Source organism: Girardinichthys multiradiatus, chromosome Y (genome assembly GCF_021462225.1).
Source record: "Girardinichthys multiradiatus isolate DD_20200921_A chromosome Y, DD_fGirMul_XY1, whole genome shotgun sequence".
Taxonomy (NCBI): domain Eukaryota; kingdom Metazoa; phylum Chordata; class Actinopteri; order Cyprinodontiformes; family Goodeidae; genus Girardinichthys; species Girardinichthys multiradiatus.
Window position 1 is genome coordinate 37,459,266 of NC_061818.1, and position 21,243 is coordinate 37,480,508.

At 41.5% G+C, this 21,243-nt stretch overlaps 1 protein-coding gene across 2 annotated transcripts; it reads left to right on the top strand.

The window, feature by feature from the left end:
• Positions 1 to 2,153: 2,153 nt before the first annotated feature.
• Positions 2,154 to 9,354, top strand: LOC124864093 (phosphoinositide-interacting protein-like). Of its 2 annotated transcripts, none has more exons than XM_047358724.1 (2): positions 2,154 to 3,350; positions 8,553 to 9,354. In XM_047358724.1, exon 2 carries the CDS (start codon positions 8,569 to 8,571, stop codon positions 8,974 to 8,976), a length of 408 nt encoding a protein of 135 aa, XP_047214680.1. In that variant the 5' UTR covers positions 2,154 to 3,350; positions 8,553 to 8,568; the 3' UTR covers positions 8,977 to 9,354. The 2 variants fall into 2 exon arrangements, with proteins under 2 accessions (XP_047214680.1, XP_047214679.1); XM_047358723.1 differs by lacking the exon at positions 2,154 to 3,350 and adding an exon at positions 3,359 to 3,574.
• The last annotated feature ends 11,889 nt before the right edge of the window (positions 9,355 to 21,243 follow it).

A 21,243-nucleotide genomic window follows, 5' to 3' on the forward strand; every position in this document is an offset into this window, starting at 1 on the left:
AATTCTATCAACCCTCCCACTTTGAATCCCACTGTTCATTTCTTATGAATCACAGGTAAATTTATGGAAACCAATGAAATTATGTCTGTTTTTTTCTTCTAAGCCTGACGGTCAGTAACATCTTGTTACCTTCTAATGCTTCTCTTCTGTATCTTGAGTGCATGTTGGGTTAGATCTCCAGATTCTGGGCAAAATCTTTAGGCATGGAGGGCCTGAATTGTTCCTTCCTTTCTGCTTGGTGAAATTATTTTGATTGCAGCTACAGCCGTGGCGGACCAAGATGAGGATAGCTGCCCGTGTGCCGGGTTGTGAAATTGTAGGGTTTGTTGCATGTTTGTGTCTTTTATCTGGATTTATTTGAATGCTTTTAAACTTCAGGTCAGTATTTTTAAGTTCTCCCTGTTGATCACCCACTGATGAGTAAAACCTGGGGACTTGAGTAACCAATGGGGAGTCAGCAGACTGGCAAAAACCAATTGAGTTATGATAAAGATAGGGATTCAAGAAGGACCAAAAAGAGACATCTCTCTCCTTTAGTTTGTACTTTTAGGGTTTTTAAAGGACTTTTAGCTGCTAGACTTTTATTTTTTATTTTCTTTTGTATTGTAAAAAAAAAACGTATTTTTTTTAAACTGTGGGGCTTGCATTGCTTTCTCCACCAGATTAGGAATTAGTAACCAATTATAAGGCCTCCCAGCTCCACATGGATAACCCTGATACGCCCTACCACAACAATAAACCACCATGATCTCTATATGAAAGTTGGAGATGTGATTTTGCAATCTACTACTTTACATTGGTCTAGCACATACTGTATAAGCCAATAAAACTTTTTGCTGCTCAGACTCTGTTGATGGTGTTAAAAACCACCTTAAGACTTGTCTTAACAGGCTGTTACTACCAACAACTGTTTTTATTGCTTTATTTATTTTCAGTGATTTTCACTTGTGTTTTATGTGTTTTGTATTTCGCTGTGAAGAACCTTCTGACTTTGTTGCCTAAATCGCATTCAAATTTGTGGTTATAACATAAAAAATGTTTTTTAAAAACAACCCAACTCTTGTTAATTGCTGTAATTCCCATTTTATTTTATTTTCCAGAGCTATCTGATGAAGTTTAACCTACCAAAATGTCTTTCTCTGGGTAAAAAAACTCTTCTCATTTCAGACTGACTGGCAACATAAGATGTTTACTTGCCCTGAGTAACTTCGACCTTAACCCAGAATGAGCATCGAAATGACTGAATTTGTCCAGCAGCCATTAAAGAGCATCTGCTGCAAAAGTCCAAAAAATCTCAGACGCACACACACACACAGAATCAATAAGGCCAGCTGCCTTCAGGCTAAAGACACATGCCTCCGTCCTTCAGGACCGAGTGGGCCGTGTCGTGTCTCATTCCCACATCCCTCAGACTCGGAGCCTTAGCCAGCCTGGGGCTTGGGATCTGTTTTCAAGCAAATGTTACCACATTGCTTTATATTTTCCCCTATGTAGACTCTTTTAAGGCAGACATTTTGAAGCGGAATGGTATCAGCTGATCAGGTTAATTAAAAAGGAAAGAATAATACTTCACTAGTTTACACCAGTTTATACTGTTGATGTAGAAAAATGTCACAGTGCAAAGGTTCAACTTTCATCTGATGCTTTAACTGTTGACTCTGCGTGGAGGTTTTATTTGTTTGTTTTTTCAGCCCTATTTCTTTATGTTTGTGATGCTGCACAGACCATAAGTATGGCACGAGAGAGCATTTTTCTCAGTCCAAGCTCTGCACAGTTCTTCTGAACTCTGCAGGTGGTTCACAGCTATGAAACATAGAGGCACTGAAAAAAAGATCTGCAGTTATCTCTATGCCTATGAATTATTTAATGTTCATAGTTTTCATTCATTCATTCATTTTAGTACTTTTAACTTTAGAAAACAAAAGTGAAATTTCGACAAAAAAGCAGTCTATTCACACTGTTTGTATTTGCAGTCCCTTTGGAATGAATTACTCACATTTAGTGAGAAGGGATATAGCAGGTGTTCTTAGTTTTATTATTTAAACTTTAATACACAGTAAAAACATTTTATCATACTTTCATACTGGATAAAGATAACTGGAGTAAAGACAAGAAGCTGTTTTTAAATGAGGATTTCATTTATATGCCCCACACTTAATCAACACTGCATTTTGTATCTACTTAGGTTATCTTTGATAGTAAAATATGTTTGATCATCTGAAATGTTTAAGTGTTATGAAAAGCAAAAACAGAAGAAAATTACTTTTAACAGAATAGTACATCTACTCTAGAAGTTGCCAAACATTGTGTGAAGAAAACAGTTCTGTCAGAAATACAGTTCTCAGTATAAAATAACATTTTATCACATGAATCAGGGTGTTTTCTTATGAGCCATTACTTTCAGTTGACATAAATAAAAATCTTGTAGAGAAAAAAAAACATTGACCGGCTTATTACGTTTGGATCAAAATTAGCAACAGTCCAACTAGTGGACATTTCAAGAGAGATACAGGCAAGAAACCATTACATTCAGATTTCATCCAGCTGTATAATGAGCAGGAGAAGGAAGCAAACCATGTGAAAGCATGAAAATAACTGATAAATTAGTTCATTCAGCATTAAAATAGTCCACTAAAGACTGTTTTTTTAACAGAGAAAAGATGCAGGAGCAACTGTTCAGTTAATAAGCCACAAGTTGATGCTCCCCTCTGCTGGATAATAAATGGCATCACAAGTTCAGACATTATTCTGCTGCACAGGAGTACAATGTCTGACATTGTGCACACTTTCAGAAAGTGTGTACAACTGGTATCTAAGTCACAGCTGTAATGTCAGAGCTGTTTAGTGCAAGCATAAGTGTCATATTGCATTAACATCCCACAGATGGATTCCCTCTTGTGCATCTATGGCAGGAAATGTCTGAGGCTGAACAACAGGATCTGAGGAAAATAAGTCTCTTTTTAAGAGTTAACTTTGCACCACAGATCTAATTGATTCCACGTTCACTGAACAAAAGTACAACTTGCAGATAATTGCCAGGGGCTGCTTTGGGATCAATGAATGCCAACATGTTGGAAAGTCTGGGTGTGGGTGGCTGCCTGCTGCATCAATCTGGATGTAATACGGAGTCATTTCCTGGTCATTGCCCTGCTCTGCTCTGCTTCTGTCTGTGTGGAAAAAGTTCCATGATCGAACATAAAGAAAGCTCTCAAACTGTTGGGGCGTCTGTTTTAGAGCTTTGTTTTAGACTCCTTTGGGTGGAAACGGGGGTCTATGGGTATCCTCTGGAGAGCCAAGCTTCTCAGCCTGGATGCAACATCAGGATGGAGCGCCCGTGATGGTGTGTGATGGTAAGACTGTGGTGGTCACAGGGTTTTCTTGGAGGAGGTGGAGAAAACACAGGAGGGTGGGCAGTGGATTGTTCAGGGAAAATCTGTGGTGATGCTTTTTACTGGTTTCTCTGGTCAGGCAGTGGGAGGAAGATTTTCTCAGCTTATTATTTAGCTTTCTGAGTGTTTTGCATCTTTGTGACTCTAACCTGCAAAAACAAGAAGACTTGATCCGGATCTTAAGGGTAAGTTTGTCTGTTTATTGCATCTTGTTTGACTGAGCTAAGGCATCTGACTGTAATTTGTAAGAAAAATTAAGATTTTTTATAAAGATGTCAATTTTTATTTTTAGTTACTGTTTTGATACAACTAAAATCCTCTTCAGATCTTCGTTAACCTTACTATTGCTAAGATGCAATAATTTTTCATCCATATGTATTTTGTAATGGAGGGTGGATGGTGTGGCCTAACAGGATCAATAGGTCTATCAAAGACTTAATAATTGATAGGGAGCTTCATTACCTCCAGTAAAATAAGCCTGTCCAAATAAGCCAAGCACAATTTAAAAATGATAAATTATTTAGAGGGATGCAACACTCCTAAAATAGTTGATCTGCCTGAAATATAACGACCCGGACAAGAGTCAACAAGCGAAAAGAAACACATAAAATAACTTCAGGTTATTAGCAAACTAGAAAAACAGACTCTGATTTCTCGGCGATCATCGAGGATTAGACAGTATGGAACTTTTTGGGAAGGAAATTGACTGGAAGCCATAGGCTGCTCCAAACAAACGGATGTAGCCATCATGATGTCATTCATTGATTCGTGGAATCACATTTCAAGCAGTCTTCTCCTGTTTTGACTGGAAACTGTAAGTGATCTGCTAATCTCATCATGAATGAGCTCAAAAAATAACTTTGAATATAACATTAAGTCTAATTGGTCCAAAATGTAAAAAATGTTATATTTTATTGCAGTGGCTCTCTCAAGTATGAACACCCCTGTTACAATGCCAGATTTTGTGATTTAACGTAATTTGACTTTAATAAATTCTTTTTAAACATTTTCCACCTGTAATGTGGCATATATACTGTACAATTCAACTGGAAACCAAGCAAATCTATTAGAGGAAGAATCTAAAAGTAAAAAGCTGCAATAACTGTGTTCTTTAGATGTGCACACTTTAAACTAAACATTGCTGAAGCGCCCTTTAATTCAGTTCCAGCAATCAGTCTTCCTCAGTTCACACCTGTCATAAACTATATAAAATCCAAATTAATGTAAAATAAATTTCTGTTCCAGCTGGATTCTCCTGAGATTTACCCAGAGTTCACTGAGATGGTTACAACGCCTCAAAGGATCTATTTGTGCAAATGTATCAGTCAGGATAAGAAGACAAAGAAAGTCCACAGAATTATAATAACACCGTGACAAAGTGAAGTCACTTGCCAATATTTTTTAGAAAATATAAGAGATACAAAAGCTGGACATTTCAAACAAAAAGATAAGACAGAGATTGGTCAGGGAGGCTTCCAGGATGCAGCACTGTAGGAGCTGAAGGAATTTCCACCAGGTACTGGTTTGGTTCTACATGTAGGCTTGAGAGACAGAATTAATTTATTCCAAAGAAAACATTCAGGCCTGCCTAAAGTCTCTCAAAACCTTGTAGGAGAATGTACGTATGTCTGCTGAAATCAAACTCGGACATTTGGGCCACAATTTCAAATGATTTGTTTGGCACAAAGATAACACTGACCATCACTTGATGAACACTTTGCACACAGTGAAACATGGTGGTGGCAGCATCATGCTTTGGGATTACTTTTCTTCAGATGAAGCTGGGTTTTTGCCAGTGTGGATGAAGTTCTGAATAGCTTCAAGTACTATTCAGTTTTAATCCAAATCCTGCATCAAAGTGAGTCCAAGCATACATACAAATCAACAACAGAATATCTTCCTCTGAAAAGTGTGGCGTGTATTTGGATTAATACCCTCTGACATCCCTAAATAAACTCCAGTGCAACCAGCTGCCTTCAGTAAATTGAGTTAACCTGTGTGTTATTTACATTCATTACGCAGGTGCATATCAGTAAGTTAAACACTGTACATAACCCTGAACCCACCAGGCAACTGACAACCCTAAACATACAACCAAGGCTTTAGTGGAACGGTTTAGATCAAAGCATATTCATGTGTTAGAGTGGCCCAGTCAAAGTCCGGGCCCAAACCCAATAAAGAATGTGAAAAAAAAAAACTGGAAATGGATGTTCACAGACACTCGCCATCCAATCCGACTTATCTTTAACAATTTTATAAAGAAGAATTACGTTTTCAGCTACAACTGCAGTGAAAGGTGATTCTACAGATCGTTGACTCATGGTGGCTGAATACAAATATTTACCACACACATTCTTTTAAAAACATTTTGGAACTACAGACCAACAATATTGTTCATCAAAAAGCTAGAGAGGATCTGTCTTACAGAATAGCATATTCATGGATTAAAAAGTTATCTAAATAACCAAATTCATGGTTAGATAAATAATGTTGACTTTGATTAATGGAAATTTTCTTGGTGTACCATAGGGTTCTGTGCTTTGTCCTATACTTTTTTACTATATTCCATACATGTAACAAAGAAAAGTATAAAGTATGTAACAAAGTGTAATACAGGTCCTTCTCAAAATATTAGCATATTGTGATAAAGTTCATTATTTTCCATAATGTCATGATGAAAATGTAACATTCATATATTTTAGATTCATTGCACACTAACTGAAATATTTCAGGTCTTTTATTGTCTTAATACGGATGATTTTGGCATACAGCTCATGAAAACCCAAAATTCCTATCTCACAAAATTAGCATATCATTAAAAGGGTCTCTAAACGAGTTATGAACCTAATCATCTGAATCAACGAGTTAACTCTAAACACCTGCAAAAGATTCCTGAGGCCTTTAAAACTCCCAGCCTGGTTCATCACTCAAAACCCCAATCATGGGTAAGACTGCTGACCTGACTGCTGTCCAGAAGGCCACTATTGACACCCTCAAGCAAGAGGGTAAGACACAGAAAGACATTTCTGAACGAATAGGCTGTTCCCAGAGTGCTGTATCAAGGCACCTCAGTGGGAAGTCTGTGGGAAGGAAAAAGTGTGGCAGAAAACGCTGCACAATGAGAAGAGGTGACCGGACCCCGAGGAAGATTGTGGAGAAGGGCCGATTCCAGACCTTGGGGGACCTGCGGAAGCAGTGGACTGAGTCTGGAGTAGAAACATCCAGAGCCACCGTGCACAGGCGTGTGCAGGAAATGGGCTACAGGTGCCGCATTCCCCAGGTCAAGACACTTTCGAACCAGAAACAGCGGCAGAAGCGCCTGACCTGGGCTACAGAGAAGCAGCAATGGACTGTTGCTCAGTGGTCCAAAGTACTTTTTTCGGATGAAAGCAAATTCTGCATGTCATTCGGAAATCAAGGTGCCAGAGTCTGGAGGAAGACTGGGGAGAAGGAAATGCCAAAATGCCAGAAGTCCAGTGTCAAGTACCCACAGTCAGTGATGGTCTGGGGTGCCGTGTCAGCTGCTGGTGTTGGTCCACTGTGTTTTATCAAGGGCAGGGTCAATGCAGCTAGCTATCAGGAGATTTTGGAGCACTTCATACTTCCATCTGCTGAAAAGCTTTATGGAGATGAAGATTTCATTTTTCAGCACGACCTGGCACCTGCTCACAGTGCCAAAACCACTGGTAAATGGTTTACTGACCATGGTATCACTGTGCTCAATTGGCCTGCCAACTCTCCTGACCTGAACCCCATAGAGAATCTGTGGGATATTGTGAAGAGAACGTTGAGAGACTCAAGACCCAACACTCTGGATGAGCTAAAGGCCGCTATCGAAGCATCCTGGGCCTCCATAAGACCTCAGCAGTGCCACAGGCTGATTGCCTCCATGCCACGCCGCATTGAAGCAGTCATTTCTGCCAAAGGATTCCCGACCAAGTATTGAGTGCATAACTGTACATGATTATTTGAAGGTTGACGTTTTTTGTATTAAAAACACTTTTCTTTTATTGGTTGGATGAAATATGCTAATTTTGTGAGATAGGAATTTTGGGTTTTCATGAGCTGTATGCCAAAATCATCCGTATTAAGACAATAAAAGACCTGAAATATTTCAGTTAGTGTGCAATGAATCTAAAATATACGAATGTTAAATTTTCATCATTACATTATGGAAAATAATGAACCTTATCACAATATGCTAATATTTTGAGAAGGACCTGTATTTATATATTAATAACAGTATAAAGTATGTACTCTTCTGATAAAAGTAGCAAAACAAAATCTGTTAAATAATAACAGGCAAATAAAAAAGAAGGTATGATGAATACTATTGAAAACTGGTGTGGAGAAACCAGTTCTAGTATGAAACTAGTTTCTTTGAGAGAATTAATTGACAAGTTATTTTGAAAGCTTCATATCAACAATTTCAGAAGTAAAATGTCCAATACTACGTAAAACCAAAGTCATTTGGGAACATGTTTTATGCATCACATATTGTTCCCTAATAGTCCCATACATGTGGTGCGAAAACAGGTGAAAATACTTATAAAACTAACAATTACTCAGGTTTTTAATGCTACAGACAAAATCTTTAAGTATTATAAATAGTTCAGATTACTATGATCCTGCTAAAAGAATATTCTTAAATGCATGTCTTAAAATGTTATAATAGAAGTCAATACTTATCTCAAAATGTATAAAGCATACAATAATCTTATTCAGTAGTTTCTAGAAATAATAGTTTTGAAATAAGTGATGAGAAATCAAGTTTTGCTTATAATGAAGATTAGAAATATAAAATAAAACATGTGGTTAATAAATATAAAGGTGGGGTTCGATTATTACCGTCAGTGAGACATGATCTGTCCCAAAGTTATGTATGCTCTCAGTACTATATCTGTTAATATTTTGTTATTGGGTTGTTTTATTTAAAAAAAATATTCTGCTATACATGTAAAACAGAGTAGCTGTGACATATGTCTTGTATTAAATTTTATTTCTGCAAAGGTAATAGTGACCAAAGTAAACCATATCATATCTAAATACTACATTCCTGATCAATGCAGAAAGATTCTGTATCATTTATGGTCCTGTTAATATTTTCTCTGGTACAGAATCAGCCACATTGTCCCTGACAGATTGATTTTTAAACTTCTGCAGAGTCACCCAGGAGGTCATGCCAGGCAGCCCAGAGAACATCCCCCTGGGAGAGTGTACACTTTCCCAGTCCCAGGATCAGCTGACACCCCCGAGCCATGCAGCGAGCACAGTTTTCACTCTGTCGAGAAGCGAGTCCCTCTGGACCACGGACCCCCCACAGAAAACATGTGAAGTCTTCTGGTTCCCCATTCACTTCATGTCCACCGGGGGAAGCTTCCTGGCCTGTGGCATCATCATCAGCGGCCTGTACTTTGCCGGCCAGTGCAAGAAGGTCACCAACATCCTGGGACCGGCCCTGCTCTCCATAGGCTTGATGATTTTCGTGGTGGGAATGGTCCTTATCCCAATCACCAAGGAGAACAAAAAGCAGTCGAACATGAAGAGGCCCCTCAGTTATTACAATCCTCCAGTCTTTAATGTGTGATGCCATGAGTGATTTCCCAGGAAACTTCCGTATTTGGGAAAACAACTTTCAGCATGGGATTATATCCAGAAACAATGTATGATGTAACTCAACATGGAGACATTTCTGTTTGCTTCCTGGGTCAACAGGACTGACCTTGCTATCTTGAGTATGCATGACTACATCTGCATCAGCTGTTGAAAAAAACATGAGCACCAGTAGACAATAATGTGAAGTTTAAAATGCAATTATTCACACATTTACTAACATTTTAGCTCAGATGACAGTGAGCAAAGAGACTTTTTTAAATATTTATGCAAGGAAGAATTACACAAGCAAAGTTTTCTAAAGTTGTACTGAACCTGCTGACTCATGAATAATTAAACTGTTTCATAATTATCTCTTTCCATTTTTTGTCTTGTTGCATCCATGAAGATGCTTGCTGTTAAACAGAGGCCTGAAAAATAATATAGCAAAAGAAATGGATTCTGTCTTGAATTATGCAAATGATTAGACTTTGACTAGAGCAACTCAAGAGCACAAGATTCAAAAAAGATTTAAAATAGTGACAAAAAACACATGCACTAACACTTCCAGGCCTATTTTCAACTGCAATAAGCATTCAGTAATATACAGAATGTACCCTTTCGGCAGGGTTGTTTATAAGAAAAACTATTAATATTTATGGATGAATGAGTAAAATAATGAATAATTCACACAGTCACAAAGTGAAGTACAATATAAGATATAAAAATAATAAAACCCATGTCCTAGTTTTTTGGGAAAGGGGTCCAGAGAGTCATAACAATCAACAGATAAATTTTCTCAGCGTTCCCGGGGAACATCAGAAGTGAAGAGTGTGGAAAAAGAGGCTGATCGAATCTTGAATTCAGGAATCATCTGGCTTTTTCTAGAGTTGCTGAGAGGGTCAAGGGAGTTCGGCTGTCTGGCCAACATGTGTTTTCTGCAGAAGGCTAATGGCTTTAGTCCCCGAGGTTTTTGTGTGGAGGTGCTGTAAGAGTTGCTTTTTAAAGGGGCCATCTGGTACTCAATCCATGAGCTGAGCAGCCCTTTGTCTTGGATCAGGTTTGTGGTGTTCATGGACGGGATCCAAGGCATAGATGTTGGAGTTGTCTGGCTTGTGAACCTTAGGGTCTCATCTTTACTTGTTGCAGATGATTTGGTTCTGTTGGTGTCATTAAGTCATGACCATGTCACATATCCTATGGAAAAATTCATTTTAATGCTGCATGTTCTTGGACCCTGGATGAGTCTAGTGCACCATAACTTTATGGCAAATCATCTTTATGTCTGGATCGCACCGGAGGAGAGCTTGTATATAGCCCAGAAATGTTGGTGCAGATTATGGTTGTATGCTGTATGTTCCACAACATAATGTCCTGAATGTGGGGAAAAGGATCTCTGCACAGGACAGAATAATGCAGCGGTGCACCACATACTGGCCAATCTGATTCCAAGCACTTTCTCTTGAGCTATTTGAGGTATGCCTTTTATTTAAAAAACAGGTGTGTGCCTAAACATTTTATATTTCCTTCAAAATTCCTTCTGGGATTCCAGAAACATCGACCTGCTGGTCTCATGCAGGTCATGAAAAGTGTAGCGGCTGGAGCCGCTGGCCCTGCACTCCACACTGCATGACGGCACAGCGGAGGGAGGGGCGAGGCAGTGGCTTGTGCTTGCCATGGGCGGTGCAAGGTTGTTGCACTCAAATGTCCGTGAAATTTTATTTGGGGGGTAATTAATGGCAGAAAGGGATACTTTTTTTTTTTATATATTGAAGAAAAAAAATGGGCTCAGGCAAAAAGGGCACTTTTCTCATCCAGGTCAAAAGGTCAGGTGCTTGAGCATCACTAGGGGTTTGTCTGTGCCTGAATGTATCTAAACTCTCCATGGTGACAGCAGCACATGCAAGATCCTCATTTAAATAGGGCTGTCAGCACCATTTGTGCATCTTAAAAGATCACCAGCAACATGCCACTAATTAAATGCAAATTTTTTTGTTTGCACAAGCAATTTAGGGCATCTCATTTGGGATCTTAGATTAGACCCAGAATAAGGAGCTCCATGGTCCGGAGGGAGCCAAGAGAGGAGCTGTTGCTCATCCACATTCAATAGAGTCCGCTGATGTAGTTCTGGCATCTGATCGTAATGCTTCCTGGACAACTCCCTTTGGGGGTTTTCCCGGCACATCCCACTGGGAGGAGATTCCAGGGCAGACCCAGAACTTAAAAATACTGACGGGCACTGGCCTATTTCAAATGTGGACCGGGACCCGGACTGGATAAAGGAAGAACAAGTGAGTGCTGAGGAACAACCAGACAAGGAGGGGGATTCACACGATGTTTGATGGTTGTTGTTACATAATAGTCCACAGTGACAGATTTGGATTATTTATATCAGCAGAATATGCTTGAATCTAATACTGCTACTCTCCTTCCCTGTGAAAGAAGCTTTTCATTATTTAAATGACTTAAACATACCTGAGATCCACCATGTTACAGGACAGACTGCCTTCTCCTGCTCGCATTGGCACTGAACATGAGGTCAGGGAAACAATGGACATGGATGCACTAATAGAAAGGTTTAGAGAGGCCAAAGCCTGAGGGTTAAATTCAAATACCGATCACTAATACCAGTTAAATAAACTAGAAACATATCTTGAAGGGGCCATGAAGAAGAGGAATATAACAGTAACAAGAGCATAAGGGAAAACCATAAAGGAGAGGTAGAGGAAAGAAGAGACAGCAAATCATTTCACAGTACTTTTCTTGTAATGTAGGTTTTTCCTTTGCTGCACAGTCTATTGTAAATGTTGCCACCAAGGGATGATAAAGTAAATTCAGTAAAAACAAAGTACACCACGGTTTTTTTCACATCAGTGGACCAGTAAGAACTAACCATTATCCATACTAACCTGCTAACTACATGATTATTATCTGCCAACTCCATTTAACTTTATCCTGTTATTCCCATGACTCTTATCATACTTTATGACTTTCATTTTTATCTTTACATTTCTGACCATTCTATAATTGCATTTCCACTTATTCTCTTTACTCTCTTCAGATTCATATGTTGTGTAAATAGACAGTTAGGGGTGCTGAACTTTATTATAATAAAACAACGTTTTTTCCAAAGTACTTTAATGAGTAGTTGTGTTTTATTATAGTAGGAATTTGGTAGTGCCTGGTTCACAGTATTCCAGTATGAAAAATGCCTCTTTGGCCCTCTTTCACCCTCTTGGGGAGGGCCCCTTTACTAAGATATGCCTGGGGCCCCCACTGACTGAGACTCTGCTTGATCACGTGGGGCGTGAGAGTCAGGTTGGTGGCTGCAAAACATGCTCCTCTTCAGTCTGAGACTTGGAGCCGTTGGCGGCACAAACTTTCTTTTCAGGTTTAATCCATAATCCAAAAACAATGTCAGTAATGTCAGCAAAGGACATTCACAGGGAGGCAGAAAAGGCAATACTCACACTGTCCTGGTATCAGATTTGCAGAGAAGAGCCGTCATGGACAAGGCAACAGGGATAATATCCATGGCCAACAGGCAAGGTTGTTAACAAGGTAACGCTGGACATTGGCAAGTGTGGTCAATAATCAAGCGAGGAGGCAGAGACTGAGGGGAGCATATATGCAGCAAATGACAGGTGTGGCTGGGAGGTGATCAGGTGAGGTGCAGGTGAACTCGATCTGAGTAATTACAGCAGAGGCAGGCATGGTGATGCCTCCCATGCCTGAGGCTGACATGGGAGGTATGGCGATGATTCAAACAAAAACAAAGCATAGCTGGAGCGTGAATCATGACAGATTTTGAATTAAAAGAATATTGGTAATTATCAGCCAGTCAGTCTTTTATCAGAGTAACACAGTGACTGATGTGGTTTAAAAAACACACACAACTGAATATCATTTGCATAAAAATAGAAAGATGTGATTAAAAGATTGAATACTACCTTCAGAGGGATGTGCATGTCAATAAATTATCACTGAAATGTCAATAATTCAACTGAAAAAGGAGAACTCATAAAGTCACACAGAGTGACTTCTAATTTATATTATTCATTGATTACTTGAATAGTTGAATAATTCTGTTTCTAAGACCATCATGGGGAAGAAGCTGTCTGTTCTTTTTTTTTTAAAACAAGGATACTTAAGGAAAGTTCAGTGGAAGAAAAAAATGTGGTAGAGAAAGCTGCACAAGCAACAAGGATAAACACAGCCTTGAGAGGCTTTTGAGGTAAAGCCCAATGAAGAGTTTGACGGAGACACACAACATGGACCACAGATGGAGTCAGAGCTTCAAGAGCCACCGTACACTGATGTATTCAGGACACGCGAGATAACTGTCATATTTCTCCACTACTTAGCCAAGGAGGAACAGAGGAAAAGGCACCGAGTCCAAGCTGCTTGAGGTTCAGTCTAAGGTCAGTGATGATTTGGGGGAACCATGCCATCTGCTGGTGTTGGTCAACTGAGTTTTATCTAGTCCAAAATCAGCGCAGCCATCTAAGAGGGATTTTTAGGCGCTTTATGCTCTTTTCAGTAGGCCAACATTTCTGTATTAAGAATCTTTTTCTATTGGTCTTATGTAATGTTCCAATTTTCTGAAAAACTGATTTTTGGCTTTTCATTGGCTGTAAGTTATAATGATCAAAATAACAGAAATAAATGCCTAAATTACATCACTGCATGTTTTACATCTATATAATATGGGTTTCTTTGTTGAACTGAATTACTGAATTAAAATGAAGTTTAAATAAATTCTACTTTATTGAGATAGGCCTGTAAAAGAATGTTGGGAGTTATGATCATTGATTGATAAATCTTGATCAATAATTATAATTAAAAATCACAATTTGACAAAATCAATTTCTTAACCAAAATCCTCATTTATGAATCGAGACCAGAGATGTTTCTGGTGTTGTAATTGTGGCTCAACGCCTTTGACAATTACAACTGTTAAATATTCCGTAATAATTAATAAGTATTGCCGGAGATGTCACTGTTTAATCGACCGTTTCTGTCGAAACGTGTGGAACTTTAACCTTATCTTGACTGACGAATCACTTTCGCACACAATGAACACAAAACGCTCTCTTTTTATCTATGTGAATATTTATTAATCTTCACCTACTCAACATGCAAAATTCTACATAACAAGGGTAACACATTTAACTAAGCAAAAATAAAGAAAACAGCAGTGGGCGTGTATTGAATCAACCAGCAGTTATGGCAAAAAGAAGGAAAGAGAATATGAAAAAGGGGTGTGGTGGTGAGAGGAGAGTGGGGGGCGCAGCTCCAACTGTAACTCAGTTATTCTGAGTCATAAAACTTCCCCCAACTCCTGAGCGGACAAAGAGTTATAAAGCTTTTGGCGGCAGCTAGCCAGCAGTGATATTGGAGACAAAGGAAAATGGAGAATTTCACCATGAGGTTATTTTAACAGTCCAGTCTTACCGCGCACCTGCGTTGACTCTCAGATGGTAAAACACGCACAAAGCTAGGAACGCAGCGGCTCCAGATATCAAAATAACACATCAAAGTTTCAATAAGCAAGGTTACATGCACATATCGTTCAGAACACATGAGATCCTAACTAGCGATTCTGATCGCTCTACCACCTCTGACCCTGCCCAGGCCTTCTAATAAAGAAATAAAAGATTAAAATAAAAGATGGGTTTTACTTGGTGAAGCTTCCTTCTGGGGCAGCGAGCGAGAACGAGGGGGGGGGGGGGGCTGTTTGAAGCGTTGCTGCGCGTCCGCAGTTAAACTCCAAGAAAGCGGTCAGTCCCCGTCCTTTGGCCTTCTTGACGAAAAGGAAAAATAGAATCTGACCATCAGCAGTCGACTAGAACCAAGCAAGGAGGGAAAGTTGCGTCTCCTTGAAACTCCGTGGTTTTGGTTACGTGTTAAACTCACGTCTTCGATCGGCAAAGTGAAATTTCTGGCCTTCTCATTCCAGAAACCTCTTTCATGAATTTTTCGTTGGCGAACGAAGGAGAATAGATGAAGACTCCACGTGGGACCTCCTCTTCTCCAGAGGATTCTTCAGTTGCGTGGTAACCGTGTCAAGGTCTCCAGCTGAAAGCGTATGTTCAAAATGGGCGCCTTCATATATAGCGTCCTGTGACGTCAGACTTGGGACGCCCAGTTATATCAGTCGCAGTGCTCGACGGGATATGTAGTAGCGGGCTGTCCTGCATACAAAATGGCCAATGCCATTGAAGAGGCACAGTGACGTCCAACAACGTGCAAATAGTCCAATACTCAGCAAACAAGTGGTCCAACAAGAACAATGGGTCACGTATCTGTCAGGATCAGCCATTTTGTTCTTTGTTTTTGTTTACTTTGCCGTTAAAGGTTTTCCCTGTTCCTTTGATTAGTAGTTTACTTTTGTTTAGTTAATAGCTGCTTACAGCCTTGTGCTTTTACATGTCCTTAGATTTAGTTCTTTCTAGAGTTACTATTTATGTTAGGCTATGTTGAGGTTTCTTTTCCCTGTTCCTCCCAGTTAGTTTAGTGTTTAGTTTCCCCTCCTGTCTCAGCGTCCCCTAGCTCCCGTTGCCATAGTAACTTATTCCCTCAGTTGCCTGCAGCCTGGTCCACACCAGTTACATGTTTCCTCTGATTACCTTCCTCCCTGTCTCATTGGTCCATACTCCACTTCCCTCAGTTTATAAGCTCTCTAGTTTTCATTGTTCCCCGCTGGTTCCTCACGTCAACTACCCTTCTTGTCTTCCCGAGTTCCTCCTTGTGGTTTGTTTTTCTGTTTGCCTCCTGAACTTTGGACTTTGGACTTCCTGCCTGACCTCTGTACTGTGCCTACCTGCCTGTTAGTCAGTGTTCCATCATATTAAAACTTAATCTACTCACCACGCATCCTCCTCGCCATGTTCTGCTTCCAAACCCGCAAGCCTGACAGTAAGAACCAGCCAACATGAGGACCAAGCAGCAGGCAAGGAAAGAATCACGCTTTGGGACTATCTCCGGCGTGAGGCGGAGAAAAGTGCGCGCCAAGCCAGAGAGGCGAAGGAGCAGCAATCCCCGGTCTTGGGCACACAACTGGCGTTCCCTCTGCCTGGTAGACGGAGACTGTGTTGGGCGCCGCACACTTCCTCTGTCCGGTTCAGGACAGACCTACGCATCCGCCACAGTCTTTCTGCCCGCTGTCTGACTCCGGGCCTCGACTTTGCTTTGTGGTTCCCAGCCTTGCTCCAGCGATCACCCAGTGCCCCCCAATGGCTCCCGGGGGAAGAATTAAGCATCCTCTGCTCCCTCTGTGCAGTTTGGAGCAGCTGTACAAACTGTTTCACGTCCCCAACGTACGTCCGCTGCCCCTTCATGGATTTACTCCTGTATCACTGCTGCACCACTCATACCAGGTCCCCAATGTACTGCGGCACAGCCAGCAGCCTTAACCGCACACCATAGACGACGTCATAAGCCTATCGCTCCAGCTCCAGTCTCCGCTGGGGGTCAGCCTGTCACTCCATCTCCAGGGCTCCACTACAGATCTTTAGGACTCAGTTGCAGATCTCAGGGCTCCGTTGCAGCTTCTCAGGGCTCACCGGCAGCTTCTCCGGGCTCACCAGCTGCATCTGAGGAGTCACCGGCTGTATTCCCTGACTCTAGTGGTTTCTGTACCACCTCCCAGAGTTTCAGCAGTTCCCACACCGCTTCCCAGAGTTTCAATGGTTCCAAATCTCCAGTGTCTCAACCGGCAGCCAAGGCTCTTACGTCCTTAACCCTCTCAGCTCCTGTTCCTGACTCCACTGAGGGTTCTGCAGACACTCCAGCTTCGGTCTCCGCTGGGGTTCAGCTAAACGCTCCAGCATTAGTCTCCGCTGGAGGTCAGCCGGAAGCCCCAGCACCTGTCTCCGCTGGAGGTCAACCAGACATCTCAGTGCCTGCTTCAGTGCCATCTCTGTCACCATCTTCACCTCCTTCTTCAGCTGTCTCTAAGGGTTCTGCAGACACTCCAGCTTCTGTCTCCACTGGAGGTCAGCCGGACGTCCCAACACCTGTTTCCACTGGAGATCAACCAGACATCCCAGCATGCAGCTAAGCCTCCAGAGCCCCAGCATGTGTCCAAGTCTTCAGACATGCAGCCTGACTCCAAGTCTTCAGACATGCAGCTTGACTCCAAGCCTCGGAGTTACACCGAGGTCGACTCCCTGACCTAGTTCCTGGAGGGTCCTCTACGCTCTGCAGCCGACCTCCAGACCCGCTGTCCCGAGGGTCCTCTACTCTGCTCTGCCGCGACAGACCTTGAGACCTCCTGCTCCGAGGGTCCTCTACGCTACGTGGCAGACCTCGAGACCTAATGCTCCGAGGGTCCTCTATGCTGCTCAGCTACTGGAGGCCCCCCGACAAGCATCTTTGTGGGTCCTCCTGGTCTAGGCGCTGGCCTCCCATACTCCTGCTTTGGTGACTATGCTCTGCCAACCTCCTGACCGAGGGTCCTCTACTCTGCTTGGCCCCCACTGGTCGTCCAGGTTACTGCCTGGTCGTCTCTGATCACCTGACTGCCGGCTCCTTCGCCGCAGACCTCCAGGCCGTCAGCTCCTTCATCGCCGGCCTCCAGACCATCAGCTCCTTCGTCGCCAGCCTCCTGGAATTTGTTTAGTTTGGACTTTGGATCTGCCCTTGTGGACTCATGGACTCTAGTTTTTTCCCTATTGAGTTGTTTTGTGTTTTTGGACTCTTGCCCTCCTTCCGAGGCCCCCTCCGCCCACTCTGGTCGGGTTGTTTTGTGTTTTGGACTCTAAAGGTCATCTGGTATCCGACCTTGAGGGAGGGGTGATGTCAGGATCTGCCATTTTGTTCTTTGTTTTTGTTTACTTTGCCGTTAAAGGTTTTCCCTGTTCCTTTGATCAGTAGTTTACTTTTGTTTAGTTAATAGCTGCTTACAGCCTTGTGCTTTTACATGTCCTTAGATTTAGTTCTTTCAAGAGTTACTATTTATGTTAGCCTATGTTTAGATTTCTTTTCCCTGTTCCTCGCAGTTAGTTTAGAGTTTAGTTTGCAGTGTTTTGTCTCTGCGTCCCCTAGCTCTCGTTGCCATAGTAACTTATTCCCTCAGTTGCCTGCAGCCTGGTCCACACCTGTCACGTTTTCTCTGATTACCTTCCTCCCTGTCTCACTGGTCCACACTCCACTTCCCTCAGTTTATAAGCTCTCTAGTTTTCATTGTTCCCCGCTGGTTCCTCACGTCAACTACCCTTCTTGTCTTCCCGAGTTCCTCCTTATTGTTTTGTTTTTCTGTTTGCCTCCTGACGAGAAGACAGGGTTCGGGAGAGCCCGCTTGCCCGGACGGGACATTTTTCTCCGGATACACGATGGACTCCTGGCAGAAGTGGAGGATTGTGTGTTTGTCGATAATGTCAGTCGAGGATGTGGAAGATGTGTATATAATTGGATGTTTGATATCAGGATTTCTGCTTTTTGGAGTCGGCGGTTACCTGGCATATCGAGAAATTCGGAGAATGTCAGCAGCTGTTCTGGCCATTGTAAGGCTGCCTGGCATGTGTGATGGGATCTTCAGAGCGATCAACACTCAGACTGAGATGTTACGTGAGCTGAATCGCAGACTGGATGTGATCCTTATACAGGATGGCAGGCAGGTTGTGGTTCCTGGACTCAGGGGTGAAATGGTATAAATCTTGGAGAAAGTTGTTCGCTTGGATCTGGCAGAAAGACCAGGAATTTGGCTGTTTGGATTCGCCTTTGAGAAGCACCAGCAAGACTCTCAAGGCTGACAGAAAATTAAGAGTCAGCCTAACCCAAATAATTATTGTTTTTGTGAATCTGGCTCCCCTGCGCGGCCTTGATGGCTGGCTATCTTCAACTTCTCCTGGAAGTTATGTAAACATGACGCTCTGCTCCCTCTGCCCCCTCCCTTCCCTGAGGACATCTGTGGACCTGCTCAGAACTTTGTGGCCGGTTGATGAACCTTCCAACGTACCATCAAGGACAATGGCCTCGGTGACAGTGCTTCATGGACTTACTTGCACACACTCACTCACACACACACACATGCTCAAGATAAACATATGCACCCCCTCACACCACCTTCACCGTTCCCGGCATGATGTTGTTTTGTCAACTGTTGCTTCTTTGTGCTGAGGTTTTTTGCAATCTCAAACTGTATCCTGCTAAGGATAAAGTGTGAAATATGATTTTTTTCCCTCTACTTACCTAATGTGGCCTCTTTTCTCATATAACAAGGGCAGCGCCTGTGAGTGGGCAGCAAAGCTTCGGTGACCCGTGTCCCTTGTCTTGTGTCATGATGTATGTTTGGATGGGTTGTACTGGAATTCTAATTTCCCCTCGGGGATCAATAAAGTATCTTTGAATTGAATTGAATTGAATTGAACTTGCATTTTGGACTTCCTGCCTGATCTCTGTACTCTGCCTACCTGCCTGTTAGTCAGTGTTCCATCATATTATAACTTCATCTACTTCATCTACTCTCCATCACGGACCTGCTTCCAAACCCGCAAGCCTCACAGTATCGAACCTTGGGGATCCCCAGAGGTTAAAGGTTTCACAGAAGAGTCGCTACCATTTACACAGAAACTCATATCTTTCAAACAGCAGGAAAACCAAAACAGAGCAAGAAACCTCAGCCAGATTATTAAGCCTGGTGAATAAAATACTGTACTAGACTGAGGTCGAGCAGCACAAACACAGAACAACCCCCAGCAATGACAGCCATCAAGAATGAATTCAATTCACATGCTAACTCAAGTCTCCTTATATACAAGTCTAATTCTTTTGCAGTTGTATAAATTTCATTCATGCCTGAAAACCAAATTAAAAAGGATCTAAACTCTATCCTCTAAAATCTTTTCTGAGACTACTTTTAACAGATCTGCTCCTGGTAATGAAGGCCCCTCCTCACTATTGCCTTAAGTTCTCTGGAGTATTGTAGCCTCTCTGGTTACCACATAACATTATTTTTTTCTCTCACTGAAGGGCTCACTCAGGCACCATTAGAAGCTCATGGTAAATTTCCCTTGGAAATTTTAATGCAAATCTAGGACTGACATCACTCCCAACTTCACCATGCTGCATGGCTGGGCTTACTAGGGCAATTCCAAGTAAAACAGTAAGTAAAAAATTTTTATTTCTCAGTGTTTTGTACATTTAAACACAGATAGTGTTTCTATTTTTGCTTTATTGTCCCCTTAAAGGTTTTCAGTTTTTAATATCACGACAACCCAAGTAAAACAATTTTTAGAAGATTTCATTTATTTAAGGAAAATGCTATTCAAAAGAACCTGTCCATATGTGAAAAAGTAACTAAAATAATAAAATAAATCTAAGTTCATTTCACAAGCCACAACCAGGCCTGATTACTACCTGTCTGGCAGAATGAAGTAGGCAAAAAGATCTCAAAAAGCGAGACATCATGCCTCAATCTAAAGAAAATCAGATTAGAAACAAACTCACTGGCATCAATCAGTCTGAAAAGAGTTACCAATCCATTTTTAAGGCTTTTGGACTTCAGTGAACCACAGTTAGAACCACTATCTACAGAAAATCATGTCAAGATCGACCAGCAGATCATAAAAGAACACAGAACAACATTTAAAGCTCTGCAGGCCTCACTGGCCTCAGCTAAGATCAACGTTCACAATTCAGCAGTGAGAGACTGGGCAAAATGTCGTCCATGGGAGAGTTCCAAGGTCAACACCACTGCTCACCAGTGCTTGTATGTGTATGTAAACAGGATCGGCAGACAGCATTAGCATCATATGAACATATAATTTGCTTGTCAAATACTAATGTAGAAACGGCACCTGAAAACTTGAAAAAAGGGAAAGAGCTATATGTCTCTTCCTCCTTTCAGCTATATTTCCTCTGAAATGAATGCACACACTCACAAGCTGGGCCAGACTTTAAATAGGCCTTGAAGGGGCAGTAGGCCAGCGCCCCGAGTTTTGGGGTGCCCCAAAGATTTTTTTCTTTTTAATTAATGCATGTTTTGCAAACATTTTACTTTATATAAAACTCATAGGCCCATATGAGGTGAGGCGTTTGAATATTGTTGGATTGTTATGAATATAAACAATAAAATTAAATCAATACCACTAGAAAATCATGAAGTTAGAGCAAATCTTTTTGGGAACAGCATGAAGCCATCTGCCAAGAGTTTAATCAAGCCGTGCTTCAGTTCATACCCACTGATGTGTAGGCCTGCCAATATACTGTAATTTGCATAAGTAAAATATTTTTTGTGGATAGGTCACCAAAAATGGCT